A 26,607-nucleotide genomic window follows, 5' to 3' on the forward strand; every position below is an offset into this window, starting at 1 on the left:
GTTAATAATTACTTCAGTTACACTAGAGGGGTTCTCAGACACCTTACTACCACCATGACATTTGATAATTGCTTAGAACACCACATCACCTACCTATAGTACATGTACTAAAACACAGAGGCACTGGCTATATAATCGTGGTGGTTATAGTTATGAACCACAGTATAGCAAGATGCTGCTTTATATGCAGTAGTTTCTATAGATGACATCCTACAAAGGACAGTGTTGGAAGGCCAATTCTGGGGGGGTGGGGGGGGAGGAGAGGAAATCAAGAATCTAAAGAGATTTAATTCCTTACACATACATTTATTGGTCCCTAATTCCCTTCACAAGTATGCATTCAACCTCATCCATGCCAATATCACATAAAGTCAAGGTGGTTTAAACTAAACTAACCGTTTCAATACATATTATAATCTTATTTTTAAAATTACCAGACAGACTTCATGAATGAATACTCTTTCCTTCTATGTTCTGCTTGCTTAATCACTTTCTGGTTTTGGCTAACGGCAGTTAAAACTTCTAATCAAATTAACACAACATCAGGACATGACCTGATATACTTAGCAATATGCATCCAGAAATAAGTACCCTGATTGTTTTACCTTATTATAGAGAACAAAAGTTACAGAGCAATGTGTTTAGTAGAACATAAAAGGGAACAAGAGAGTTTTAATATCAGCAATTAGTTCCCATTGGTTTTACACAATCCTCCCACCCCCATGCTTTAAAGAAGTTGCACTTCAGGCAATTAAGATATTAGATTTTTGCTAGCTGTCTTATCCTTTAATTGAGGTAGGATAGACAAGAGTGGTGGTTGGGAAGAGTAAACTTTCAGTTAATGTAACTAAACGAGTTAAAAGTTATCAATTCCCATTGCAAAGACACCACTTCTTGAGGAACATGTCTAGAACGTCAATGGAAACCACACCAAAAAAAAGTAAAAAAACCTACTTCAAAAATAAATAGAATAAATGTCATTTGTCAGTAAAATATATATTGCTGGTGCAGTGCAAGATTAGTAAGGTAACAGAAGAAGTGCAGTACCAGCCCCTCTTACTATAAATATTCTACACAAATCAGAAGACCTACAAAATTTGTCCCAAAGACAACTGTGCAATCAATTTAAAAGGAACAGCGTGCTTACTAAATATCAGTGTATAGGCTACCTGTTCAGTATAGTATGTATCATCTCAGCTGCATCAGGGAATTCTGAAACCTGTTCAGAACCAAAATAAATTTGCCTCAAAAAAAAAACCCCACTTCCTGTAAACATTACTATTGTTTTATCCCAATGTTCAGTGGCAATTCACAATACATGGGTCTTCTAGTATGAATATTTAAGAATATGTACGAGCCACAACAAGAACAAATTCTAAGTTAGCAACTAAATCTGAATTATTCGTGTCTGGCACTGTGTAAACATTTGTATCAGTTCATTTTGTTGGACTTCATTTACAGCCTCTGGTTCAGCTGGGCTCTTCTGTACCTTTGCCACTGCAAAGTTTATCCCTTGGGTCAATCCAGCTTGTGTAATATTAGCAACTTGGACCATAGAGCTGCGGATCTTAGCAAAGGGAGAGACTGCTCTGCTGCCATTACTGTCTCCTGGAGAAGGAGTCGTATGAAGTCCTGTCTCAACTTCAAGAATACTAGATGCAGATCCTGGGCTTTTATGACATTTATTAGAGTAAGTCTCCTCAACAGCTAAGAACTGAGAACCTGACTCAGAAAATGGTACATCCAGTTTAGATGGCCTGGAAGGGATGTCTGTGTTTGTTTCTGACCAGGTTTCTCTTTTCTGAGAAGTATTATTGCTGGTTTGATCTATTCCTTGGCAGGGCTGTTGAGGAGCAGTTTCTGCCACTAAAGCATCTGTCATCTTGTTTTGAGCATCTTGTACAAATCTGTGGCAGTATGCATCCATGGGTTTAATGAACTCCATTGTCACATTGTCAGCGAAAGGAGTTCCCTGCATAGGTCTGTCTTCACATTCAGGTCTGCTAGCCTGGGCGACATGGATCTCTGAAGGAACGTGAATGCTAATGTTGATGTCAGTGCTGTTTATTGACTGGGACCGACTACTCAGTCGAGGAGCTGAAGCAATGATACCACAGCTGGGCAGAACATAGTCTCTCTGGCCTAGATTCTCTGAAGAGTCAGTTAATTGATGGTCCTCATCAGATTTAGAATTTGTAAGGAAGTCATCAGAATGGAAAGAGTCATTATCTGATAATTCAATATCCGATTCCACATGGACTTTAGTATCTGTCATTGGATTTTCCAGAGTTTCAAGGCTACTGTCCGATTTCCAAAGATTAACTTTCAAGTTGGGTTTTAAAAAATTGACTTTCACTTCAGGCTTAGTAAAATTCCCTAACTTGCGAAGGTTGCCAATGTTAACATTGGATTTGGTTTGTTTGACTTTCTGATTAAGAGATGAAAACTTGCTCATTAAGTAATTCTTGCCTTGTGCCAGGGATCCTCGATTCTGGGATCTAATGCCAATGATGTCCTCATGAGGTTTACTGCTCTTCCTGAAAAATTAAAGAGAAAATAATGTCTTCTCTCGTACAGTTAATCAAGCAGTTATACTTATAAATCACAAGTTTCACAATATCCAAGTTAACACTGATTTTATTTTAATAGATTCAGATACAAACAAATAAACAAAACAAATAAATAAAAGTAATTTTAGAATCATTCCAAAGGAAAGACCAGGAATGAAATAATAAAATTATCTATTCATTTAGTATAACCTGACCAAACAAAAAACGCTTGAGATTTGAAAGTCATTGCTTTTCAGTAACTGGGATGAATCAAGAAAATAAGTAAATTGTTACTTGAAATGGCAAATATTTATTTACGCTTCTCCTTAATAGCTGTATAACTGAAATAGTCTTGCATAAATTTAGTTTATCAACACAGATTGAAATCAAAGTCTAAACTTCTGTTCATGACAATGACATCACATCTATGACACTAAATGTATGAAACAGGATATTCAAGAAGTTTGCTACTTTAAACAGCATACACATAAATAATATTACTGCATGTATAGTTATTTTAAAAAATCCTTCAGTTACAAACCCAAGCAATGCCAGGTACATCTCCTAGTTGGATATATATAAAAGTCCCACTTGATATGAAAACCTAGATTCTTAAACCGTCAAGTGTTTCTTAAATCTAGCCTACATTTTTTTTTAGTTTTACTCCATCCTCCTTACACCTATATTATTTACCTCCCTAGTGTTAACACCTTTCAAATATTTGCAGACCCAGATTGTCCCTGCCTAGCCAAGCTATTCATATTTATTTCTGAGAATGATAATCTTCTCGGTCCTTGATTGTTTTTATTGTTCTCTGAACTCCAAGTCTGATGTGCCAATATCTTTATGGCAATATGATTCCTGGAGTTAAATGAAACATTCCTCATGCAGCTGACTGGTATTATTACTATCCTTAAAAAAGGAGGCCTCTTTCTGACCCAATTTCACAGTGAAAACTCCAACCTACTGTCACAGATCCATCTCTGTATCCTTTTTTCTTCTTTCGGTCTTTCTTTTTCTCTTCAGTATCTGAGGAAGTGACTTGTAGATCACAAAAACTTACGCTCCAATCCCCTAATTTGTTAGTCTTTAAAGTGCCACTGGACTCTCTGTTTTTGCTCAAACAGATTAATACCGCTCACTCACTCAAACCAATCACTTCTTGTTCTCCAGCATTACTTCTTTTCTATGTAGCATATTACTGATAGTTACAATCTTCCAACCACCCAAATGACAGCGTGCCTTTTTTTCTAGCAAAAACAACAAGGAGTTCCAATGGCACCTTTTAGACTATCAATTTTATTATGGCATAAGCTTTTCAGGAGTTGCAACTCACTCCATCAGATGAAATGAAAGAAATAAGAAACATAGAAGGGATACAGAGTGTTACATCAGAGCTAATTCAAAAAGGATCGATGTGGGTAAGAAGGTGAGAATACCTAAAGTGGAAAATTACTTATTGTAATGAGAGCCATTCCCAGTTCCTATTCTGACCCATTCTGGTGGTATCAAATTTGCATATGAATACCATTCAGCAGTTTCAGGTTTCTAAGTCCTTTTCTTATTTCTCTGTCATTGCTACTATAGACTTATACCTTCCCTCCAATTTAGTATTATCAGTGAGATTCAGCAGATCTACTTATTCTTCTAGATCTTAAGGAAAGCATTAAATACAACTAGTTTTGCTACTAATGTCTTGGCACCTCAGCAGACATGTTTCCTCCCTTGCTCAATAAGTTATCATCTACCATCACCTTTTCCTTAAGACCATTTAAGCTTTTTCTAAGCCAGGATAGGTAGGAATGGTGCCCCTAGCCTCTGTCAGAGGCTGAAAATGGATGACCAGAGAGGGATCACGTGAGGATTACCTGTTCTGTTCACTCCCTCTGGGTTATCTGGCATTGGCCACAGTTGGAAGACAAGATAATGGGCTAGATGAATCTTTGGTCTGACCCAGTATGGCCCTTCTTATGTTCTTCTGTTTCAAAGTACTCGTCTGCTATGTCTTAATTTGCAAATCCTTTAAATTCTTCACCTTGTACTCAGGTTGATATGGAGATTCTAAATAGACATGATTTGCTTTCATGCAATACAACATGTATACACACACACCCCCACCCTGTGTTCTGGGTACCTACTTCGCTTGAGTGGAAAGTAGCTTGTTAGTTGTTCAGAGCTTCTCCATTGTTCATCTATATCCAACCAGTTTATCCCGGACTCACCTTCTCTATTCTTTGGCTCACACAATTATTTTCTACATAAACTTCAGGAGTTTGTTCCTGTTGTTGAGTCCTTTTTAGCTTTATCTGAAACCCCACTGATATCTGATAATTCAAATCTCCTATGACTAAAGTATTCTGCAGCTTAGAAACACTGAACTGGCCTAGGAATCCTCCTTTTCCTGTGCTGGTGGAATATACACAAATGTCTACATATGTTTCCTCTGACATTCATTCCTACGTATTTTCATTCCTTAAGGAGGAAAATTTCTCTATCACATACTCAGCAAGTTGCTCTAGTTTTTTTTTCTTTTTAAGTTGAAGTATCCACCATTTTAAAAGTCAATGCAAGTGGTGTGTGCTCAAAACAATTGAAAAAAAAGTCAGGCAATTGAATTAGCAAACCCATCCATCTTTCTGCTACTTTGAAATACATATAGAATAACCAGTCGATAGGCCAGTGTTATCTTCACTATAATATGGATACTAAATTATTCCACCAGTTAACAACTGCTATGAAATGCACATTACACAGGCTCTTCAGGGCTCTACACATTTTCTCCCATAGGCAAGATATTGCTCCTTTGCAAAATCTCTACTTTCCAGTTGTCTATGTTTTGTTAATCAAAGGGAACCTCGATAATCTCTCTGCTGGGCTTTTGTGACTCCAATTTCTGCTGTTTGCTTTTAACATTTCAGATAATCCTTTTATTAACAAGGACTGTTTTTGTTCCATTACAGCTAAAATGCTAAACACAAAACAAGACATTGGAAAATTACAAGTTCCACTGCAACTGAAACTCTGACAAATGTTGTAAGCAGAGATAAAGACAAGGTTATGTAATGAAAGCGTTACATAGCCGCAAGAGAAACAATTACAATTGCTGTGAAGATAGTCTTGAACTTTCTGATTTGTGCTTTTAAAATATCTTCCACAAAGTTAAAGTTAATCACTTGCATTTAACATTTTAATAGTTCAAGATATTCTGTAAAATCACCTTCTCCAGTAAAATGCACTCATCTGACTACACTTGATAACCCATCACCACTTGGACATAGGTTGAGTGTATACTGGTTTCATTATGTATGAATTGTCTTCCAGTACCATTTACCACAACTGTGCTTGTTGTGGGTAGCGAACAATACAGCAGCAATTCCCAACCGCCGATCCGCGGCCTGCTGTCGGGCCATGAACCACAGGCTGTTGGTGCACAAGCCGGCTGTTCCCAGCGGCTCGCCTCTGGCAGCCACAGTGGCTCAAGAGGTGGAACAGGAAGTGCCTTCCTCCCCACTCCACGCTTGGAGAGACACACTTGGGGAGGGAAAGGAGGGAGTTGCATGTGCCACCAATGGACGCTCCTCCTGACAATGCAGCTGCTTTTGCCACCGGCGGCAGAAGGCACCTCCCCAGGGCTCCGCTTTCCCCTCCCCCGCCTGCGCAGCCGCTTTTGCCAGTGATGGCCCTGGGGCTGAGGTGGAGCAGGAGGCATCTCCCGCAAGGCCCTGCCCCCCTGCTTGTGCAGCTACTGCTAACAGCAGCAGTGCAGGGGCTGAAGTGGCAGCAGGAGGTGGAGGAACAGGAGATGCCTTCCGCTCTTCCTCCCCTCTGTAATGGCTGGCTAGGACTCCGCATTCCTCCCATGGGGACGCAAGACGTGCGTGGGGAGGGATGGGCCACAAAGCAGGAGGGCCATTCTTCCTGCTCCAACAGCAGTAAACGGCCATACTCCCTAGAGGAGGCAGCCTGGCTCTGGTGAGTGCAGCAGTTAACGGGGGCAAGAGGGTGTTGGCATGGGCTGCAGGGGGGTCAGAGGTTAAAGGGTCAAAGGGTGTTAGGCACTGGGGAGCAAAGGGCGAGGTGGACCAGTAACATTTTATTTGCATATTTAGTATTTGCATGATAAATATGCAAATAAAGTGTTAGCAGTCCACCAAACATTTGTGAATGGATTTGCCCGTCCATGGCATAAAAACAGTTGGGAACTACTGCAATACAAAATCAACAGTCCTGAGCAATTAGCTGCAAATCAGAGATAATTTGTGTTCTGGGTACACAGTGTTGCTTTTCTAATGAGTTATGTTTTAAGTTTATTTTTCTGGACTTTCAGAGACAGACTTTCCTAGAAATAAATTTAGATTCAGCCTATCCAGAAGTTCATTATAAAGTAAAACTATTTCACTTGGCTGTTTTAACATCTGTATCTATTCTTGAGTAGTATGCTAATATTGAGTACATTTATATAAGACCTTGTTTTGCATGATGAAACTAGAGTCCTTTCATTCAATTATTTTTGACAGTTCTTTCATAGACAGGAGACTGTGAATTACAACTTCTGTATACTTGCCCTCAATATGTCTTGGAATGGTAAGATTGGATACATCCATCTTCTAGACATGTCAGACACCAGGAAAAAAAAAATCAAACTGACACAGCATTTTAAATGGTAATTTAGGACCCAAACCACATACATAAAAACCTTCAAAGAAGTCTAAAATTAATTTTAAGAATTCATTTCCCTCTCCCAACATAGCATTTTTAATACATTATATCTGAGTAAACAAACTGTTTCTTGTTTATCAGATTAAACTTCTGTAAAACTGAGCTGAATTTAGAAAGTTTTTCAATCAATACAGCAACATGCATATTTTGACCATCTAGCTTCACACACACACACACACACACACACCTCCTCAGAGTGGCTCATAGAAGATTTCAACAGATTATAAAGGTTGCCAGGAGTTACACGCAGAATATGGAGCAGCAATGTTTTCTTCCCATGATACTGCTTTTCAAAATTTCAACTTACACTGTCAGACACAAACATTGTGCCGAATAGTAATGTGCCACATTTTAAATAAATGGACTTGAATATAGCATTCAGTGCCCCTCATATGCCTTATAGTATTTCAGCAAATCACTTTAATGTACAGGGTGCACCTCCAAAATCTGAAACACTCGGGTCCAGCAATATCTGTGGTCCAACAAGGACCACAGAAGTTGTTAGCCAGAGTGTCCCAGCAGCAGGAGGGCTGGAAGGTCAACTGTAATGGGCCAGCTGCAAAGGTGGCCTGGAAGCCCCCAACGAGGCCAATGGCAACCAGGAAGCCCCGGGTGGGGTCAGCTGGGAAGCTCAAGCTGGAAACCCCGGCCAGGCTGGAAGGTGCAACCCCAGTGGAGGAGGGGGAGCCAGTGGTCGTGAGCCCTGCTGGACAGGGGCAGAGCCCACAGTGGGGCTGACAGCCAGCAGAGGAGATCTGACCTCCCTGGTTTGGGACCTCTCAGGTCCCAAGGTTGCTGGACCAGGGAGGTCCAACCTGTACTTTCACTTTCTGTAGTTTGTGAAGTCCAGTCCCTCATCATCAATGAGAGATGCCACCACCCATCTGTTGACTATTTCTGAACCTATATTGAGCAGTTCCATTAAGGCTACCTTAATATTATCTTCTGTTTTGTACCATATAAAATACTGAACATATTACAGAACCACTGATTATTATGAGAGGGAACAGAACTACATCTGACTTGCTCTACAAAGTTTTCCTACTATAGTACCAACCACTGGGCGTTAAAATAAGAGAGAGGTCTTGTATTATAAATGGAATACAAGTTGCAAAATGCTACTTTTTAACAACTAAAAATAACAAATAGTATGGCTTTCATTTTAGAGACAGCCTATATGAACACAGCACACTTGTGTGTTCAAATGCAAGATAACAAAGGACACCTGAAAAGGAATATCAAAGAAACACATTGTCTTATATTCACATACTATTCTTAAAAGAAAAGCAGTTACATTGCAGGAAGATCGTATGTGGCAAGGATTCATGGCTCCCAAGATGGTCTCACTTTTGAAGTGATAGTGTTATGTGTACATATGAGGCCAAACCCCCAAGTACACTGGAATCATTGGAAATCTTTCCACAGACTGTGATTGTGTATGGGACTAATCAAAACTTAACAGACAGGGAGAAAATATTTAAAACTTTACCCTTAGATAAATGTTTATAGCATGTAGGTATTAAAAGCAATAAATCAGGAAATGGTTAACACAGCAGATAAAATGGGGACACAGTTGATGTGAGAATCTCATGCAGAAATGACTTGGTGGTCTCAAAAAAGTTTTTATATTGTGGCTCTGAGGATTCAGGGCAGGAAAATAAAAAAACCAAAAACTCACCTCTCCAGCTTCTTCTCTATAATAGGCACATCTATTCCCATAGCTTGCTTCGTGATTTGCAGCATCTCTGCAATACACTGAAGGGTATCTGAAATCCAGCGAGCAGACTGTCAGATTTCCCTACATAGAAACTTTTTAAAATCCCACATTTTAGATGCTGTTTGTCACTTATTTATCATGTTTGTTTCTTTTTTTTAAAATGTTATACTCCAAAAGATGTGGTTTCCTGATGTAAAGCTCAAAGTGCGAGTATTATGTCCTGGTACTAATAGGTTAGAAAGGCATTCAGAAAGGAATGTTTAACTACTCAGTTTGGGGTCAGAAAGGAAATAAATATTATATTAATGGACAATACAGGCAGTCCCCGACTTACGCGGATCTGACTTATGTCGGATCCGCACTTACGAACGGGGCTCTCTCGCCCCGGAGCTCACATGCAGCCTTCAGCCACCTTGACCTCCGGGGCGAGAAAAGCTGCTCCCAGTGCCTCTGGTCTGCTGGAGACCGTCTCCAGCAGACCAGGGACACCGCGAGCAAACCCGCAGCAGCGGCGTATTCCCCCGCTTCTGAGGCTTTGCCAGAGCAAAGCCTCAGAAGCGCGGGACCCCGCCACGGCTGCAGGTTTGCTCGCGGTGCCCCTGGTCTGCTGGGGACCGTCTCCAGCAGACCAGAGGCACCGCGAGCAAAGCGGGTCCCGCGCCAGAGCAAAGCCTCAGAGGCGAGGCACCCCGCCGCTGCGGCTTTGCTCCCTGTGTCCCTGGTCTGCTGAGGGGGTGGGGGGGCGCAGCTAGTGTACCCCCCTCCCCCAGCAGACCAGGCTTTTGTTGTGGACCCTGGGGCAGAGCAGCTGGGGTGCTGCCAGTTGGTCCCACAGCGCCGCTCTGGGCACTACTGGACCAACCCAGCAGCACCCCAGCCCTCTGCCCCAGGCGTCCTGATTGAGCCGCTGCTGGTCAGTTTCAGCAGCGGCTGAATCAGGACGCCTGGGGCAGAGCAGCTGGGGTGCTGCTGGGTTGGTCCAGTAGCGACAAGGAGCCGCGCTACTGGAGCAACCCAGCAGCACCCCAGCTGCTCTGCCCCAGGCGTCCCCAAGTCAGCCGTTGCTGAAACTGACCTGCGCTGACTACAGGAAGCCAGAGGCACAGTTGCTCTGCCCCGGGGCTTCCTGGAATCAGCAGCTGATCAGTTTCAGCAGCAGCTGACTTGGGGTTCTTAAATTGAATCTGTATGTAAGTCAGAACTGGCGGTCAGTTTCAGCAGCGGCTGAATCTGGATGCCAGTTCCGACTTACATACAGATTCAACTTAAGAACAAACCTACAGTCCCTATCTTGTACGTAACCCGGGGACTGCCTGTATTTATTTTATTTCTCACTGACATCAAATTTGGAGCTATACATAGAAAGTAACGTTTTTCTCCTGATCAGTGTTCTGTTAACCAAGATAAACAAGATACCAACAACTTTAGTCATGAATTACAATGACTTAACCCCGCATTTTTCAAACTGTGGGTCCCAACCCCCAGGGAGTCGTGAGCAACTTAGACGGGGGAGCCACGGTATCACAAAGTTTGAGAACCCCTGACTTAATCCATAGTCATAAGCATCTGTGACCTTGTTAATTCATCTTACCATAAGTATGAATATCATTAAATGTACGCTCCTTTGTAAAGAGTTTAATAGATGAAAAGAGTTACAGAAAACACAAACTTTAGTATACTGAACATGATCATGTGTCACTGGAAAATGTATCTGTTACCTTTTCCATCCTCTTCAGGGTTGCGCACCACAGCTCTGAGAGTATGAAAATATCCACTTGTTTCATTGTATGTATAATGCAGCCTCATACAAGAGAACTTGGGCTTTCCAAAAAGGGTTGGTTCAGGACCTGAGAAATAAGCCAGACATCCATAATCTTGGGAGGGTGAGAAGCATTCTTACATGGAATAGCAGAACAAAGATTGCAAAAATTGTCAGCGCATATATATTTGAGAGAATTTGTCTATGCTCCTGTTTAAGAATTCTTAAACGGTAAGAGCCAAAACCATCCAATCTGGTATACAGCATCCTCCTATAAGATAAAGCAAGGCAAGGGTTTGGTTGTGACAATAACATGGGTTTGCTTCTAACAAACCATACAGAAAAAAGAATCACAAGGCCGATGCAAGGGGTTGGCTGGAGAAGCCCCCTCTGCTGTGACTGCCCGAGGCCCTCATACCTCACCCCAGGCACACACCCTTTAGGGAAGGCAAAGGCAGCTGAAGCTCCCTCCCTCCCAAGTCATACATGAACATTCCCATAGCTGCCTGATGAAGGGGAACAGCCAGCAAAGTGCAGTTTGCTTCATTCCTCACTGGCTAGCAGGTGCAAGCGGCAGATGAATCTGGACCTACCCCAACTGGGGACATTCAACCCTCCCCTGGCTGTGCCCGCTGGAGCTGCAGTGGCCATGGAAAGGCACTTCTCATCTGGTCCCAAGATGTGTGGTGAGAGGGTTGAGGTGCAGTAATGTGAGGGCTCTAGCTATTGGTGTGGGCTCTACAGCGGGGCTGAGGTTGAGGGGCCAAGGACTGGGACAGATGTTGGAAGTGCAGGCTCTGGGTGGGGCTGGGATTGAGGGTACAAGAGAGGGACTCCAGGGTTGGAGAAAGACTAGGGCTGGGGGTTGGCATGCAGGAAAGGATACAGGCTCTGAGCTGAGGATGTGGGCTTTGGGGTGCAGGAGAGTGCTTAGGGATGGGGGGCTCAAAGTTGGGAAGGGGGTTATAGCTTGGGCTTATTTGGATGGTGAGGAGGGGCTCTTCCCCCCCAAGTGCTCCGGGCTGGGGCTAGTGGGGATGGGTACCCATCTTCTAGTCATGGTAGCTTTAGGGCTTGAAGAGAGCTCTCTCCCTGCTGTAGCCCACATCTGTGTGGGGTTTAATGGGAATCTGCGCATCTGAAGGGGAACTTAAGACTACCAACAACTCCTACATACATGCAAGTTTAGAAACCATGTGACAGATATTGCAACTGCATACATCATCTGTGGGGACCATTTTCTGTTAAGCGTATTAATGGTTTATACTCCCCGTCACACAGTGTTACGTAGAATCATGGAAATGGTGGGTCAGAAAAGGCCTCAAGAAGTCATCTAGTCTAGTGACCTGCACTCTAAGGCAGAACTAAGTAATAACTAGACCAGGGGCGGGCAATAATTTTTTATGAGAGCCACACCAAGATTTTTGTAAGTGGTCAAGGACTACACTTTTCTATGGAGGAGGTGCAGGGTCTTGGACAGAGGTTGGGTTGGGTTTCAGAGGGGTAGTGCCCACAACCATCCTGTGGCAACCATGGGACACTGACTACAACCCCCAGATCCTTTTCAATAGCATTCTCGCCTAGCTAGTTATTTCTGTTTGTTGTTGGGCATTTGATGTTTTGTTCCTCAGGGCAATCATCAGCAGCTGCCATTACTGAATTTTATCTTGTTAATGTCAAGTCAATTCTCCAAATGTGTACAGATCAGACCAGCCAACAAGTGGGGAACAAATGGGGCAACTGCCCCGGGGCCTAGTAACTGAAAAGGACCTGGGATTCCCAGCCCTTTAAAATGTCCACTAGAGCCCTGTGCAGCACAGTCTGGGAGGCTTTGAGAGGTAGGTGGATTGGCAGGGCACGGGCGATGCTGAGGGCAGGCAATTCTGTTGGCATCCTTGGCCCAGACCATTTTGAATTCTAATCTTGTACCCCAATGTTTATACAATCCCACACAGCTTGGTGTTATGCACAAATTTTAGCAGCATATTCTCCACTCCATTATTCAAGACATTAATGTGAAACTGGCTTGTTTGGGACATCACAGTGAAGGCAAGGGACTCGTGCAGTCTACAAACCCCACAGCTGACGGGAGTATGGTAAGAGTCTCTACCCAGAGATAGGTGATGGCTGGAGACCTCACTGGGCACTTCTGAAGTGGACCACAGGAAAGGATGGGAGGAAGGGGAAATAGGTAGATGCAGTTACCTCATCTAGGAGATACCTACTGTACAACAAGAAAATAGCCTTCAAACCAGGTACCCCTGCTCTGTCCCTTCCCAAAGCCCTTCCCGTGAGCTATGCAAGCCAGGAGATTAGCTGGGCAGCCTGGCATGGGGTAGCAGCAGGGATCCATGCCCTGCTCCTCTCCACCCCGTTGCTCATCTCCCAGCCCAGTCCCAGCCTGCTGCACTCTGGGGAATGGAGCACAGCAGGCTAGGACCAGGCTGGGGCATTCTGCTTCTCCACTATACCACGGTGTTAGGAAGCAATCTGGCTGCTGGAGGGCAGGACCATTGCAGACTGCTGCTTGCATCACTCCGCTTTCTGGGCTTCTGCTGCTAAAGTGAGTGCGGGAGGGGAGCAGAGGCAGCCCCTGTTGCTGCTCCATACCAGCCCTCTCCCCCGTCTCCCAGGTAATCCCCCATGTCACTCTGGACCCTTATGGGCTCCCATCACAATGGGGGATCTTCCCAGCCACAGGACGATTGAGGCGGCTGCTGCAGGGCCCTCTATAGTGCACGTCTCAAGGCAGCCTCCCTAAACCATCCTATGGACAGGATGTCTCTGGACAGTGGAACACTACGTTCTGAGAGTACCTTCAAAGAAGGGGGATAGTATGTAATGAAGTGTAGTGTCTTTCCATTCTTACCTATTTCTATTTTCTCCAATGCTTCAAGGCTTAGTCTTTGATACTGATTTACTTTGTCAACTTCATCATCATAACTAAACAGAGAAAACAGTCAATGTCCAAAGTTATCTCTTTACTCACCGCTAAAAACTTATTGTGCAGCACAAAGCTACATAATTCTGCATATACATTTGGTATGATTATTAACAGAACACAGTGCATGAAAAAAAAATTAGTGACTTACTAGGCCACATAGTAGGCAGAGTTCGAAAGCAGCAATAGAACATCCACATCTTTGTGAGTAGCATCAATGAGGCTACAAAACAAGTAGGCAAATATACACTATTGTTTAGTGATACAGCTGCAGCTGACAGACATTTTGCAGAGATTATGTTTTGGAGAGAAAAAGTCATCACCACAATATCAAAATAAAAAAGGAATTCAAGTAATTGTAACTATGAATGACCTAGATTTAATTAAAGGACTGTATAATATGCTGTGTGCTTAACATAGAAATCCTGGACTAATATATAGTTTTCCATTAAAAAGATGCCAGTGATATGCAAATACAATTTTGAAGAGCACAATTTTCTGTGAGGAATATAAATAGGGTGCATGAATAACACCATGCCGAATTTGCCTGGCTGAAGCTACAAATGAGGTTGAGTAGGATCATACCACTGGGTTTTCACAAGAGGCAGTGTTCATTCCCAGCTGAAGATGTTGGATGTTTCTAAGGATTGCTATGGGGACATAAAGCTTTGACTGCTGAATTTAAGATGAGTCACCTCCACACATTTATTAATTTTAGACTGTTTCGTGGCTTTTGTTAACAAAGCTATGCACATCTAGGTCCATCTCAGTTCCTAGGGGATAGTTTATCACGGCAAAAAAAGTAACATAACTGAATTGACATTTTCTCTGATAAACTTTAGCCTCTGAGACTAACCTGGCAGGAGACACAACCATCCTTTTATCTTTATAGGTCACATCACCTTAAAGTTTGAGGCACTTTGGCACAATGGAAGTCTGTGCTCCTATTGCCTACGGTGCATCCATACTGTGGTTAACAAGAGGACAGAGCTTTACAAATCTTGAATTCACTTAATCAAATATGGCTCCATTACACTACAAATTATAGGTATGCAGCACACCTCAGTTTGAAATGAATACGGGTAACATGCCCATTCTCCTTTATGTCCACAAATAGCAGAATATTCTCTTTATGGTGTCTGCTACACTTGCAAGTCAAAGTCATTAAAAAAATGGCTACATGGCCAGGTGACGTATCCCAGAACTAGTTCTATTACTCACCCATCTTTAGAATACGTATGAGACCGCATTTTAAGAAATATTCACCACATTAACCTGCTCCGGCATTCAATTCAAACCACACTTTGAAGTGATTTGTAAAATACACATTACCAAGTACACTGGTCACTTTCTGCAAAAGTCTTCATTTGCAACATGCCTATAGAATGGATGTATCAAACTATCCAAGCTACAAATAAATTTAAGAGATTTAATAATTGTCAAAGACCCCAGGTTGGCAGATGGCCAATATAAAATGAATCAATTGTAATCTTGTTCTGCGTACCTTGGGTCACAATCAATAAGTGCCCATCCACCATGGAATTTTTCATCATCTGGTAAGAGTAGTTTCATGTAACTTTGCAATAGCTGGCTAATCAGTTCCTGATGGCTTCTCAGTGTCTCCTTATGCAATGCTTCATGTTCTTTCTCTTTTGTAAATATAGAATAAAGATCCTCAGTCACTGGAACACCTTGCATCAAATCTAGACAGCAAAGATAGAAGGTAAATATAAGAAATTGACATAATTAACTGAAGCAGTCTGTTAACACTTGTCTATACATTTCTAAATAAGCTATACGCTCCAAAACCTTGGGGAGGAGGGAGGGAAATGTCACAACAGTAAACTCCTATTTTACAAACTAATTGGGGACTGACATCACAAATTTAAGAAGTTCATAAAATTGAACATCTCAAAGTTACAGTATGACACTTTCTTCTTATTCTCCAAACCCCTGCAGGGTGATTTCCAATATACTGAAGACATCAGAATGTGAAGGGATATTCACTTGTTCTTTACAGACATCATTTAAGTTGTGATTTTTATTTGTAATATTGGTATGTAAAAAATCCAGGGTATGGCCCCCAACATCTTCTCAAGATATGCTTCGGGAATTTTGCTCAGAAAAATTTAGCTAAAAAGCTTTTCTTAAAAAGCAAATGACTAGAACCAGCTTCCAAGAAGCAAGTTTATTCTAATTGTACTGTATGAATAACATAAATGGATAGAGCAAAACACTTTGTGTATCATAAGTTACCAGTCAATCATAAAATGAGGTTATGGCCATATAATCCCACTAAGCAAACTGTCATCTACTACAATGCCATGTTGTATAAAAGTGTAAATCTCACAGAATGTGATTATGTCTTTTGCTTAACCTTTTGCAAGTGTGCATCACAGGAATGCAAGATATTTTCCCAAACATTCATAAAAGCAGACAAATATGCAATAATTCAAATGAAAATAGTTATATTTTCCCCTTACCTATGACTGCTTGCCTATAAGCATCCCTAAAGCGATTCAAGTAGTATCTGTTTGCAGAATTGACTCCATCTTTCATTACTCCTGCGAGTTTCCTTTCACCAGTTCTTGTGAAGTCACCCTATTACATAGAAACACTCCTTTCAACAATTACTCAAATGTGAGGCATTTAAACAAACTTCTCAGCTCTCAAAAAGCTATTTTTGAGATTAGTGTACAAAATGTATAGCTGAATGAGCGAAATTTCAGGGAATGAAATTTAAAGTTGCTTTGTCTGCCAAATAAAGATACATTAAGAATCCACAATAAAGAGAATATTTTCTTTACATGTGAAACAAAAGAATTTACAAATACAGTTCAAGAAATGTTTAAATCTCTGGAGAAACTTAAAAAAATGCTGACGACTAACTTGGTGCTGCAGCATTTTAACATACATTATACCTACAAAGAAATCATTTCTATCAACTTCTAGAATAAACTTCTCATGGATATTTGTTCAAAGTAATATCAATTAAGATAATAGATTATTGCATGACCTGTATATGCAAAACTGTACATTTCAAGTCTCAGGAGAGGCTGAAGAAAGAAATAAAGTCTGAATATTTATCCTATCTATTAATATTAGGATAGGTCACATAGGATTTTTTAAATTAAAAATAAATGAAGGGATCATTATCCTTCAGACTTGTTTGAAATGCATTTTTCTTTTTTTCTTGTCATTGCTCAAGGTTAGAATCTTTTCGATTCCATTATTAATACTAATCAAGCGCCATGCAAGGAAGGACAATGAGCTAACTTGAACTGAGTTATCTATGTCCAAATAGTTGCCCTCAACCATGATCCTCAGTAAGTAGTTGACTTGTGCAGGCAAACCAGGACCTGCAGCATCAAGAGTCAAAATTCTTCAGAGCAAAGAGTTTTGCCAGTGTCACTCCTGGATTTTACTTCATGAGGATCCTAGCAGAAAACTTCCCTGATTTCAAAGCCGCTGGGCACCTACAAAGCTAACAGGAACTACCAATCACCAACCTCTCAAAATCCCTTCAAGTCCTATAAATCCATGATTCCACTGGGACATAGCACCACTGAAAATCAGGTCAATTATCTTTAAAGAAAAATAAGTTTCAAGAATATTTAATTTTAGGACCCTAAGAAATGTATCCATTGCAAGATTGCTCACACTTCCAGGTGAATATCTTGGTTGTCAAAAAACAAGCATCTTTGTGTAAACTAACTATAAACACATCTTTGTGCTTAGTCTATTTGCTTGACAGGAACAAATTAAAGATATGATGGGAGGAAAAACAATCACTAGTTTAGTCTATGAGGATTCTAGCCAGGCAACCTTATTGATTTATTAAGTGACTAGCAAGTGCTGTAGCAGACAAAAATAAAGACCAACTCTACCTGAGGAGAGTAAAATTACAAGAGATGGCTTAACAACAGTGCAATCTGCTGCCAATATTTAGGATCTCCAACACCAGGGTCTGGAAAGATTTCACCAGTGTTTGTGAATATGGAGAACAATTTGCTTAGTTCTTTAATAATCCCTTGTAAAAATAAAAGGAGCAGCATCTACCAAAGGAAAGGGTCGCAGCTGTGAGGTAAAGAACTCTTAATTCTGGTGTTGGCAGGTAAAAAGCCTTTAAAGTTTGCCTACAACATTAAATAATGGAAAAATAATCCTTATAAGTATTTGTTTTTAATGATAGCTGGTTGATTTTCCTCACCATAGCGAGAAAGGCAGACTATCCTTTGCTAAGTTATTCAACACAGGTATTTTTGAAAGATTATCCATGTACTCTGCTGAAATGTAACTCAAAAGATTACAAAACAGGGAAGTTTCAATATTAATCCAGTTCTTATACTATTTTTCTCATAGAGTCAAGCTATTTAACTCCAGAACTGTCATGACCTGAAGAATGCTGGAAACTCTGGCAAAACTAGACATTCATTCCATGGGTCCAATAAGTGGTTCTCCAACTGTCTAATATCATTCTACAGAAATCCCCCGAGAGTCCACGGAATCTCCAAGAACTGTACAGATGTGATTAAACGTTAGCTGATTTTATAGTGTCATTTTTATGTGCATCTTTTAAAAACCAATAAACTAAATTACTTCTACTGCATATTGGATAATAATTCATGAAACTTGACAAAGTACTCATTACACTATGTTTTTGTTTGGTGGTTTGGGGTTTTTTGTTTGTTTTTTTACCTTTAAAGCTGCTGTTCCGGCATACTGTCTGCTTATGGAATCTCCATTGTTTGCCCACATTATCTGGTAGATTCTATTGCATTTCATCGGCAAAGGCTGTTCTGGTGGCATCACACCCAGCTTTTTCAGCTAGAATTTGACACATTTATTAGTGGGTAAGGTCAATGTGACATTCTCTCTCAAATGACAAACTCAAAGACAAATATTAATACAGTACACATTTTAGTAATTACATCGTTACTACATTTTCTTTGTTGAGTTATATTTTACAATCAGAAAAAAAGAGTTTAAGAATGTTTGTTTTTCAGGACAGTCAATTTGAAGATACCAAATATTCAATTCTATTTAGTTTCTATGTCTTCAAAGGCGACATTTCTTTGGACCAAAAAATAAAAAAATACCAGGTTTATTTTTTTAAGTGATTTAAGAAGAGCAATGGTCAATGAGGAACTTTTGAACTAATTTTCTTTCAAAGATTTTAAGAAGTAAGGAACTGGAGAAGTGAAGTAAAGCAAGAAAAAACAAAGCAGCAACTTTAAGATTTCAAAGTGGTTGGCTAAAGATAGTTTCAGAGAGAAGCTATTTTTCACCCTAGTAAGATAGCTCTGACGTTGAGGAGGATTTTGTTGTAGGCTATTTTCTGACACATTGAAAAGAACAGTTACTCACTTGTATTTTGTTCTTTGAGATGTGTATGTCCATTGCAGAGAGAGAGAGAGAGAGAAACTTGTGTGCTAGTTTCAGAGTTTTCTCTAGCAATATACATAGAGCACCCAGGCTTGAGCTCTAAGCTCCTCGTGCTACCAGAGGACAGTACAGAACATGGAACTGTCCTGCTCTCCCTTGAGTTCCTCCACAGCAGACCCCATGTTGGGGAAGAAAAATCAATCATGTAATAGATTTCTACAACACACGTCAAACAGCAAGTATCATGAAAGCGAGCAACCAATTTTGCTTCTTTGAATAATGGCAGATGTCTCTTACAATAGATGGCTCTCAAGCAGTTTCCAATGCAGACAGAGCTAGGAGTCTTATTAGAAGATAAACGGATTTCTCTATATTAGCATCTTTTTTACAGCAGTAATTACTATGTCCAGAAACAGCGTGGACTATTGCAGAGCAGCAGTGTGGTCCAATATCCACAACCGGGACATTATTCACAAATGCTGTGGCTGCTGAGCAAACACTGGTTTAATGCACAAACAACTCTAACAGCCTTGGTATTGTATTGTAATAAATAATGCCATTTAGGCAGCTATTGCATGTTGCAGGACATTCCCCCAATCATTCTGCACAGAAAGAAAAATAGTTTGAAGGGGATGCAAAAGGGCTTTGTTTCATTTAAATAAAAACCCAAGGCTTGAACATCCAGAGTGTGCCCTTGTGTTCACTCTTACAAGCATGTGATATTGGAATCACTAATTTGTAATTAATACAAATTCATTGAAATGATCAAAAGACAGGAGGAGACCCAAGCTGTACCTTGTCCTTGAAGAAAACAACATATAGAGAATATGTTAAAATGGGGGTGGGGAACCTTTTTGGGGTTAGGGGTCACTGATCCACAGGAAAATCAATCAGGGCTGCTCACAAGTGAGAAGCAAAAAACAAAACACACAAATCCTCACTGACATGGACCCCGACTGAGGAGAAAGACACTCCCATATTTCCCTTGCACACCAGAGCCTAAAGGGGCCCAGGCTAGTACCCAAAATCTACTAGCCTGGGTGGGGAGCCCTACACCCTGGGGGCCGGATCCCTGTGTTAAGGCATGCAGCTCTCTACTCTCCTCACAGATATGGTAGCAATTGAAAAGCCACCTTTGCTGAAACGTTGAGCCATGGCTCAGACAGGGTTATCAGTTCATGGGTAACCCTAAATTCAAATCCCATTGTGGGGCAGGGTCCCTAGCTGGTGAAAACAACATAGACCACTCAAGAACCTGGCAGCAACAGGACTGGAGAAAACAGCTCTATCTGTAATACAGATGTGGATTGCTGAGACTGCAGCCAGGATGCCCACTGATCGAACTGCCTGCCAAATCTGACCTTCAAGTGACCAACAGTCTAAGATCTTTTTAACCATATTGTACGTAATGGACACTGTGTCTAGGTGCCCAGACAGAAAATCACTTTCACTTACAAAAGTAAGCCGCCCTTGTGGAGGTTTTCATGTAGGACCATAAGACCTGCCATACTGGGTCAGAGCAAAGGTCCATCTAGCCCAGTGTTCTGTCTTCTGACAGTGGTAAATGCCAGGTGCCCCAGAGGGAGTGAACAGAACTGGGAATCAAGTGATCCATGCTCGGTCACCTATTTCCAGCTTCTGGCAAACAGAACCTAGGGTTTCCTGCTATGAAGCAGGACAATCCAGACCACATTTCTGAACAATGTGTCTCAGAGTGTAGCTCTGGGTGGGGAACCTAAGGCCAGGGGGCCAAATGCGGGCCCCAGCTTGCCTGGATCCAGCCTCCGGCCCCCAACACTCAGTCCCCTCCCCCATCCCACCACCACTGCGGAGAGTCCACACTCCAGCCCACGGCAGGGCTGAAGCACACAAAATCTATAAGTCTGCCCCATCCCCCCCAGGCTCCGGTGTGTGAAGGGAATGTCTTTCTCCTTCTCAGTCAGGGGCCACATCAGTGAGGGTTTGTTTGGGTTTTTTTTGGCAGACTTGTGAGTGGTCCCCAACTCAAAAAAAAGTTTCCCACCCCGATCTAGCCACTAAATAAATGACAACAGAAGTAGAGATTAAACAAACCACAAAGTATCAGCTACATTTATGGAGCCTTACAACAGCTGCCTTGCCAAGAGCTGACACTCTATTATGATGTTCCCAATATTATAGAGACGATTATGATCAATAAAAGTGGTGCGTGTATTAAAATCAGTGTGACCATAGTTTGCCATCAAAGCCTGATAAGCTATTTTAAACTGGAAATCTAGAGAAGAGTATCTTTTTATCTCCAAAATAAAGTAGTATCAGCTCTGGAGACCCATTTAAAAGAGTTTGAGAACCGCTGGCCTACACCACAATTAAACAACCCCTTAGACCAGTGGTCCCCAACGCAGTGCCTACGAGCGCCATGGCGCCCACCGGGCCATTTCTGTGCGCCCGCCGACTGATTGGGGCCGGCCCTGCCCCTGGGTACACAGCACAGGAGCGGCACCGGCCCCTCGGCGTGCGGGCGCTGCCGGGTCCTGGGTGCGCGGCTCAGGGGCGACTCCACCCCTGGGCGTGCGGCACATGGGTGGCGCTGGCCCCTCCCCCGGGCGCCCAGTGCCTGAAAGGCCCCGCCCCTGGCAGCCCTAAAAGGTTGGGGACCACTGCCTTAGACCAAGCCCCACAAGCTAAAGTTAACTGACATGGCTCAGCTGCAGATTTTTAAGTGCGGTGCGGATATATCCCAGGACTTTAACCTAAGATTTCTTTAAAGATTATCTTGCCTTGATTATTCAAGGCAGAAGAGACCGAGATCAGAGGAAAGATGTTAGAAAGAAAAATCAGATCAATCCTTGTCAAACTCAAAAAATCACATGGTCAGGATTCATTGCTGTATATGACACTGGAACACAGCAGCACCTATTTTCATAGTCAGAGAAATTCATTATTTATAGGAAAAAGACAGAAGGCCTTTATACAGGCAGTCCCCGGGTTACGTACAAGATAGGGATTGTAGGTTTGTTCTTAAGTTGAATCTGTATGTAAGTCGGAACTGGCGTCCAGATTCAGACACTGCTGAAACTGACCGCCAGTTCTGACTTACATAGAGAATCAACTTAAGAACCCCAGGCGTCCCCAAGTCAGCTGCTGCTGAAACTGATCAGCAGCTGATTCCAGGAAGCCCAGGGCAGAGCAACTCTGCCTCGGGCTTCCTGTAGTCAGCGCTGGTCAGTTTCAGCAGAAGCTGACTTGGGGACACCTGGGGCAGAGCAGCTGGGGTGCTACTGGACCAACCCAGCAGCACCCCATCTGCTCTGCCCCAGACGTCCTGATTCAGCCGCTGCTGAAACTGACCAGCAGCGGCTGAATCAGGACCTGGGGCAGAGCAGCTGGGGTGCTGCCGGGTTGGTCCAGTAGTGCCCACGGGCGCTGCAGGACCAATCGGCAGCGCCCCAGCTGCTCTGCCCCAGAGTCCAAAACAAAAGCCTGGTCTGCAAGGGGGGGGGGGGGCCACACTAGCTGCGCCCCCCCCCCCCCCCAGCAGACCAGGGACACGGGGAGCAGAGCCGCAGCGGCAGCGGGGTGCTGCGCCTCTGAGGCTTTGCTCTGGCAAAGCCTCAGAGGCGCGGGACCCCCCCGCGGCTGCGGCTGCGGCTTCAGTCCGGGTGCCTGTGGTCTGCTGGGGACCGTCCCCAGCAGACCACAGGCACCCAGACTGGAGCGGCAGCAGCGGCGGTTCCCCGCGCCTCTGAGGCTTTTGCCAGAGCAAAGCCTCAGAAGCGCGGGAACCGCTGCTGCTGCCACTTGGGTGCCGGTGCCTGTGGTCTACTGGGGACCGTCCCCAGCAGACCACAGGCACCGGGTCTCATGCAGCAGCAGCGGGGATTCCCGCGCTTCTGAGGCTTTGCTCTGGCAAAGCCTCAGAAGCGCGGGAACCTGCCCGCTGCTGCCGCTTGGGTCCCGGTGCCTGTGGTCTGCTGGGGACGGTCCCCAGTAGACCACAGGCACCGGCACCCAAGTGGCAGCAGCAGCGGTTCCCGCGCTTCCGAGGCTTTGCTCTGGCAAAGCCTCGGAAGCGCGGGAACCCGCCCGGTGCCCCTGGTCTGCTGGAGACGGTCTCCAGCAGACCAGGGGCACCGGAGCAGCTTACGAACGGGGCTCTCTCGCCCCGACTTCCGGGGCGAGAAAGCTCCGTTCGTAAGTGCGGATCCGACGTAAGTCGGATCCGCGTAAGTCGGGGACTGCCTGTACTTGATTTCAAGCACATCACATCACAGAGCTTTTTCACTTCTTCCTGCACTGCATGTTGGATTTTCAAGCCCTTAGCTACATGGACCATCATCTACTTTTAACGTCCTCTTCGGGAAGAAGATATAACAGAGGTCAAGGTTCCAAAGAAGGAAACAGATGATTAAACTGCAAGAAAGCTCCTTAATCTCCTCCTCCTCTGAAATGAAATGAAATCTCGATATGGGACAGATTAATTCCAGAAAGGGTGGTCTGTCAACTACCAATTTAGTATATCTGGAGAGATGGAGAATCATTGTATGTGGCCAAAGGGAATGACCTGTCAAGCATATCAAGCATTTAGTGTGCTGGTTGATGGGCTATTTTCTTCTCAAGTGCCTGTAACTAAAGTGTATCCCTGAACCCACTCATTTTCTACATATATTTTAATTTTGTAAAAGAAAAAAGCATATGCAAGCAATAATCATTAGCTACAAATTAATAAACAACTGCAAGTTTCCATAATAAAACTAACATAAATAGTGCTGGTGCTCCTACTGCCAGTCACATCTCCTGAAAATGTTAAGGATATGCCTTTTAATCCCAGAGCTATTCATCCATTTAAACGTTTGGGGACATGTTCACATTACCCAGCCTCCAGAAAATCCCATCACCTTTATCCCATCAACTTGAAATGTTGTATGTTATTTTTTTCACAAACATACATATTAACTTTTCATAAGTAAAAAAAAGACTAAGACATTTAGCACTTCAAAATTTACAAGTCATACATGCCTGCTGTTCCATGACGACTCTTGCAATAGCAGCTTGGACAACATTGGTCCGATCCAGACAGTCCATGCAGTTAACACGAAAAATTCCTTCTTGTTTACAAATCACACCAGCTTGATCAACCCTTTCAAAAGAAGTACAAAAATTGAAGAGGTAAAATGTTTGAAAGATCTTAAATACAAAATAACTGATCAGTCCACACAAATTTTCCACTTCAAGTTAGAAAACATGTTTCTACTAGACTAAATCATGGAATATTCATAGAAATGTAGCCGTGTTAGTCTGGGGTAGTTGAAGCAAAATGCAGGACAATGTAGCACTTTAAAGACTAACAAGATGGTTTATTAGATGATGAGCTTTCGTGGGCCAGACCCACTTCCTCAGGAAGTGGGTCTGGCCCACGAAAGCTCATCATCTAATAAACCATCTTGTTAGTCTTTAAAGTGCTACATTGTCCTGCATTTTGATGGAATATTCATTTCAATTTCATTCAACATCCCGGTTACATTCCATCAGAACTGGATGAAGTTTTTCAGACAAAATTCAGGTTGAATGCCCTCATCCATCAGGATTTGACCAGTACTGAACAAGAGAAAGAGAAATCACTCACTTCGTGCAGTAACAATTATTCTTTGAGATGTGTGTCCCTGTGGGTGCTCCACAGTTGGTGTCAGACTCATCCCGGCACCGCAGATCAGAGACTTTGAAAGCAGTGATCAGGCGGCGCAAGCAGCACTCCCACCTTTAAAGTAGCGTGCACAGCCCGCTTCTCCTCTGTTTCTTCTTTGACGCCCTCGTGGGCTGCTATTATTGCCCGAAGAAGTGGGGAGGAGGGCAGACAATGGAACAACCCTGGGGACACACATCTCGAAGAACAATTGTTACTGCACAAAGTGAGTAACTCCTCTTTCCTCGAGTGATATCCCCAGGGGTGCTCCACTGTTGGTGACCATGTAGTAGTGCCCATTCAGGTGGACAATGGGCTTTGATCAATTGCTACAGATTGATCCATGAGAGAACCGCGTTGGCTACTGCGGTATCTGTTGTGGAGCACGGTGGAATAGCGTAATGCTTTGTGAAGGTGTGATTAAACGACCATGTTGCTGCTCTGCATATTTCCTGGAGTGAGACTCCCTTTAGGAAAGCAGCCAACATCACCATGGCTCTCAGAGTGGACCTTTGGATTCGTTGGTAATGCCCTATTCTGGAGCGAGTGGAATGCAGTAATGCATGATATTATGAGCTTTGATATGCTCTGGGAAGACAGTGGTTTTCCCTTGGATCCTTCGGCCAGGGAAACCATCCATCTTTGGGATGATCGAAAGGACTGAGTCCTATCAAGATAGAAGGCAATTGACCTTCTGACGTCCAGGGTGTGTAATATGGCTTCTTCCCTGGAATTATGTGGTTTTGGATAGAAAGTGGGAAGGACTACCGGTTCATTGATATGGAATTCTGAGCTCACTTTAGGTAAGGACGGGTGTGGCCAGAGGATGACCTTGTGCTTGTGAAAGGTCATGTATGGAGATGAGGCTGTGAGTTCGCTGACCCGCCTTGCAGAAGTGATCGCCAGAAGGAAAACATTTTCATGGTAAGAAAGGTAAGTGGTGCGGTTGCCATTGGTTCAAAGGGTGGTCTTAGAATTGTCCTACACTCACAAGTCCCACATGGGGGGGAATGGGTTATCGAAGTGGGTGAAGGTTCTGTAGGCGCTTCCAGAATCTTTTTGAGATGGGGTATGTGAAGATGGGGAACCCATCAATGGAGGGTGGAAAGCCATAATGGCGGCCATGTGTACCCGGAGCGGTGAAAGTGACAAACGTTGTTGTTTCAGGTGCATGATGTACTCCAGTACTTGGGTAGAGCAGAGCCCTGGCTGTGTGCGCACCACTGTGTAAACCGGTGCCACTTGTATAGGTAAGTCTTGCGTGTCATTTGTCTCCTGCTATGCAGGAGAACATTTTTCACTTGTTGGGAGCACTGTTGCTCCACTTGCGAGAACCAAATAGGTACCATGCTATCAGGTGTAGCATTTGTGGCTGGGGGTGAAGTATTGACTCTGGTTCTGGCAGAGCAGATGTGGGCAGTTGATAAAGACATGTGAACCATGTCCATCGAGATCAGGCTGGGGCTATCAAGATCACTCAGGGCCCATCCATCTGTATCTTCCGGAGGACTCTCAGAATGAGAGGAATGGGTATAATAGGTGTCCCCCTCAAGTGAGAAGCATGGCATCGCCCAGGAAGTCACACCCTATACCCACTTGCAAGCAGGACTGGGAGCATTTGGAGTTCTGCATGGTGGCAAAGAGGTGCATCTGTGGTCGCCCCCATTAGTGGAACAGCTTGTGGGTGATCTGAGCATGTAGTTCCCACTCATGTTCTGTGAGGAAACTGAGGGTATCTGCCATAATGTTCTTGTCTCCAGGCAGGAATTCTGCCAAAATGGTAATATTGCAGCAAATGCACCAATTCCAAAGTCTGATCGCCTCTGAGCATAGCGACTGGGATCTTGCAGCCCCTTGGTGGTTGACGTAAAACAT

At 43.2% G+C, this 26,607-nt stretch overlaps 1 protein-coding gene across 1 annotated transcript in view; it reads right to left on the reverse strand.

Annotated features, from left to right (window-relative positions):
• Positions 1-285: 285 nt before the first annotated feature.
• INPP5F (inositol polyphosphate-5-phosphatase F) overlaps positions 286-26,607 on the reverse strand; it is an 88,897-nt gene continuing 62,575 nt past the window's right edge. The window contains exons 12-20 of the mRNA XM_075935359.2: positions 24,069-24,189; positions 18,384-18,512; positions 16,169-16,286; positions 15,190-15,388; positions 13,837-13,908; positions 13,614-13,687; positions 10,704-10,832; positions 8,947-9,034; positions 286-2,537 (exon numbers count right to left, since the gene is read on the reverse strand). Coding sequence (XP_075791474.1) covers positions 1,388-2,537; positions 8,947-9,034; positions 10,704-10,832; positions 13,614-13,687; positions 13,837-13,908; positions 15,190-15,388; positions 16,169-16,286; positions 18,384-18,512; positions 24,069-24,189 — 2,080 coding nt within the window. The 3' untranslated portion in view covers positions 286-1,387. The remainder of the gene's footprint in view (positions 2,538-8,946; positions 9,035-10,703; positions 10,833-13,613; positions 13,688-13,836; positions 13,909-15,189; positions 15,389-16,168; positions 16,287-18,383; positions 18,513-24,068; positions 24,190-26,607) is intronic.

Source organism: Pelodiscus sinensis, chromosome 8 (assembly GCF_052426305.1).
Source record: "Pelodiscus sinensis isolate ZL-2025 chromosome 8, ASM5242630v1, whole genome shotgun sequence".
Classification (NCBI taxonomy): domain Eukaryota; kingdom Metazoa; phylum Chordata; order Testudines; family Trionychidae; genus Pelodiscus; species Pelodiscus sinensis.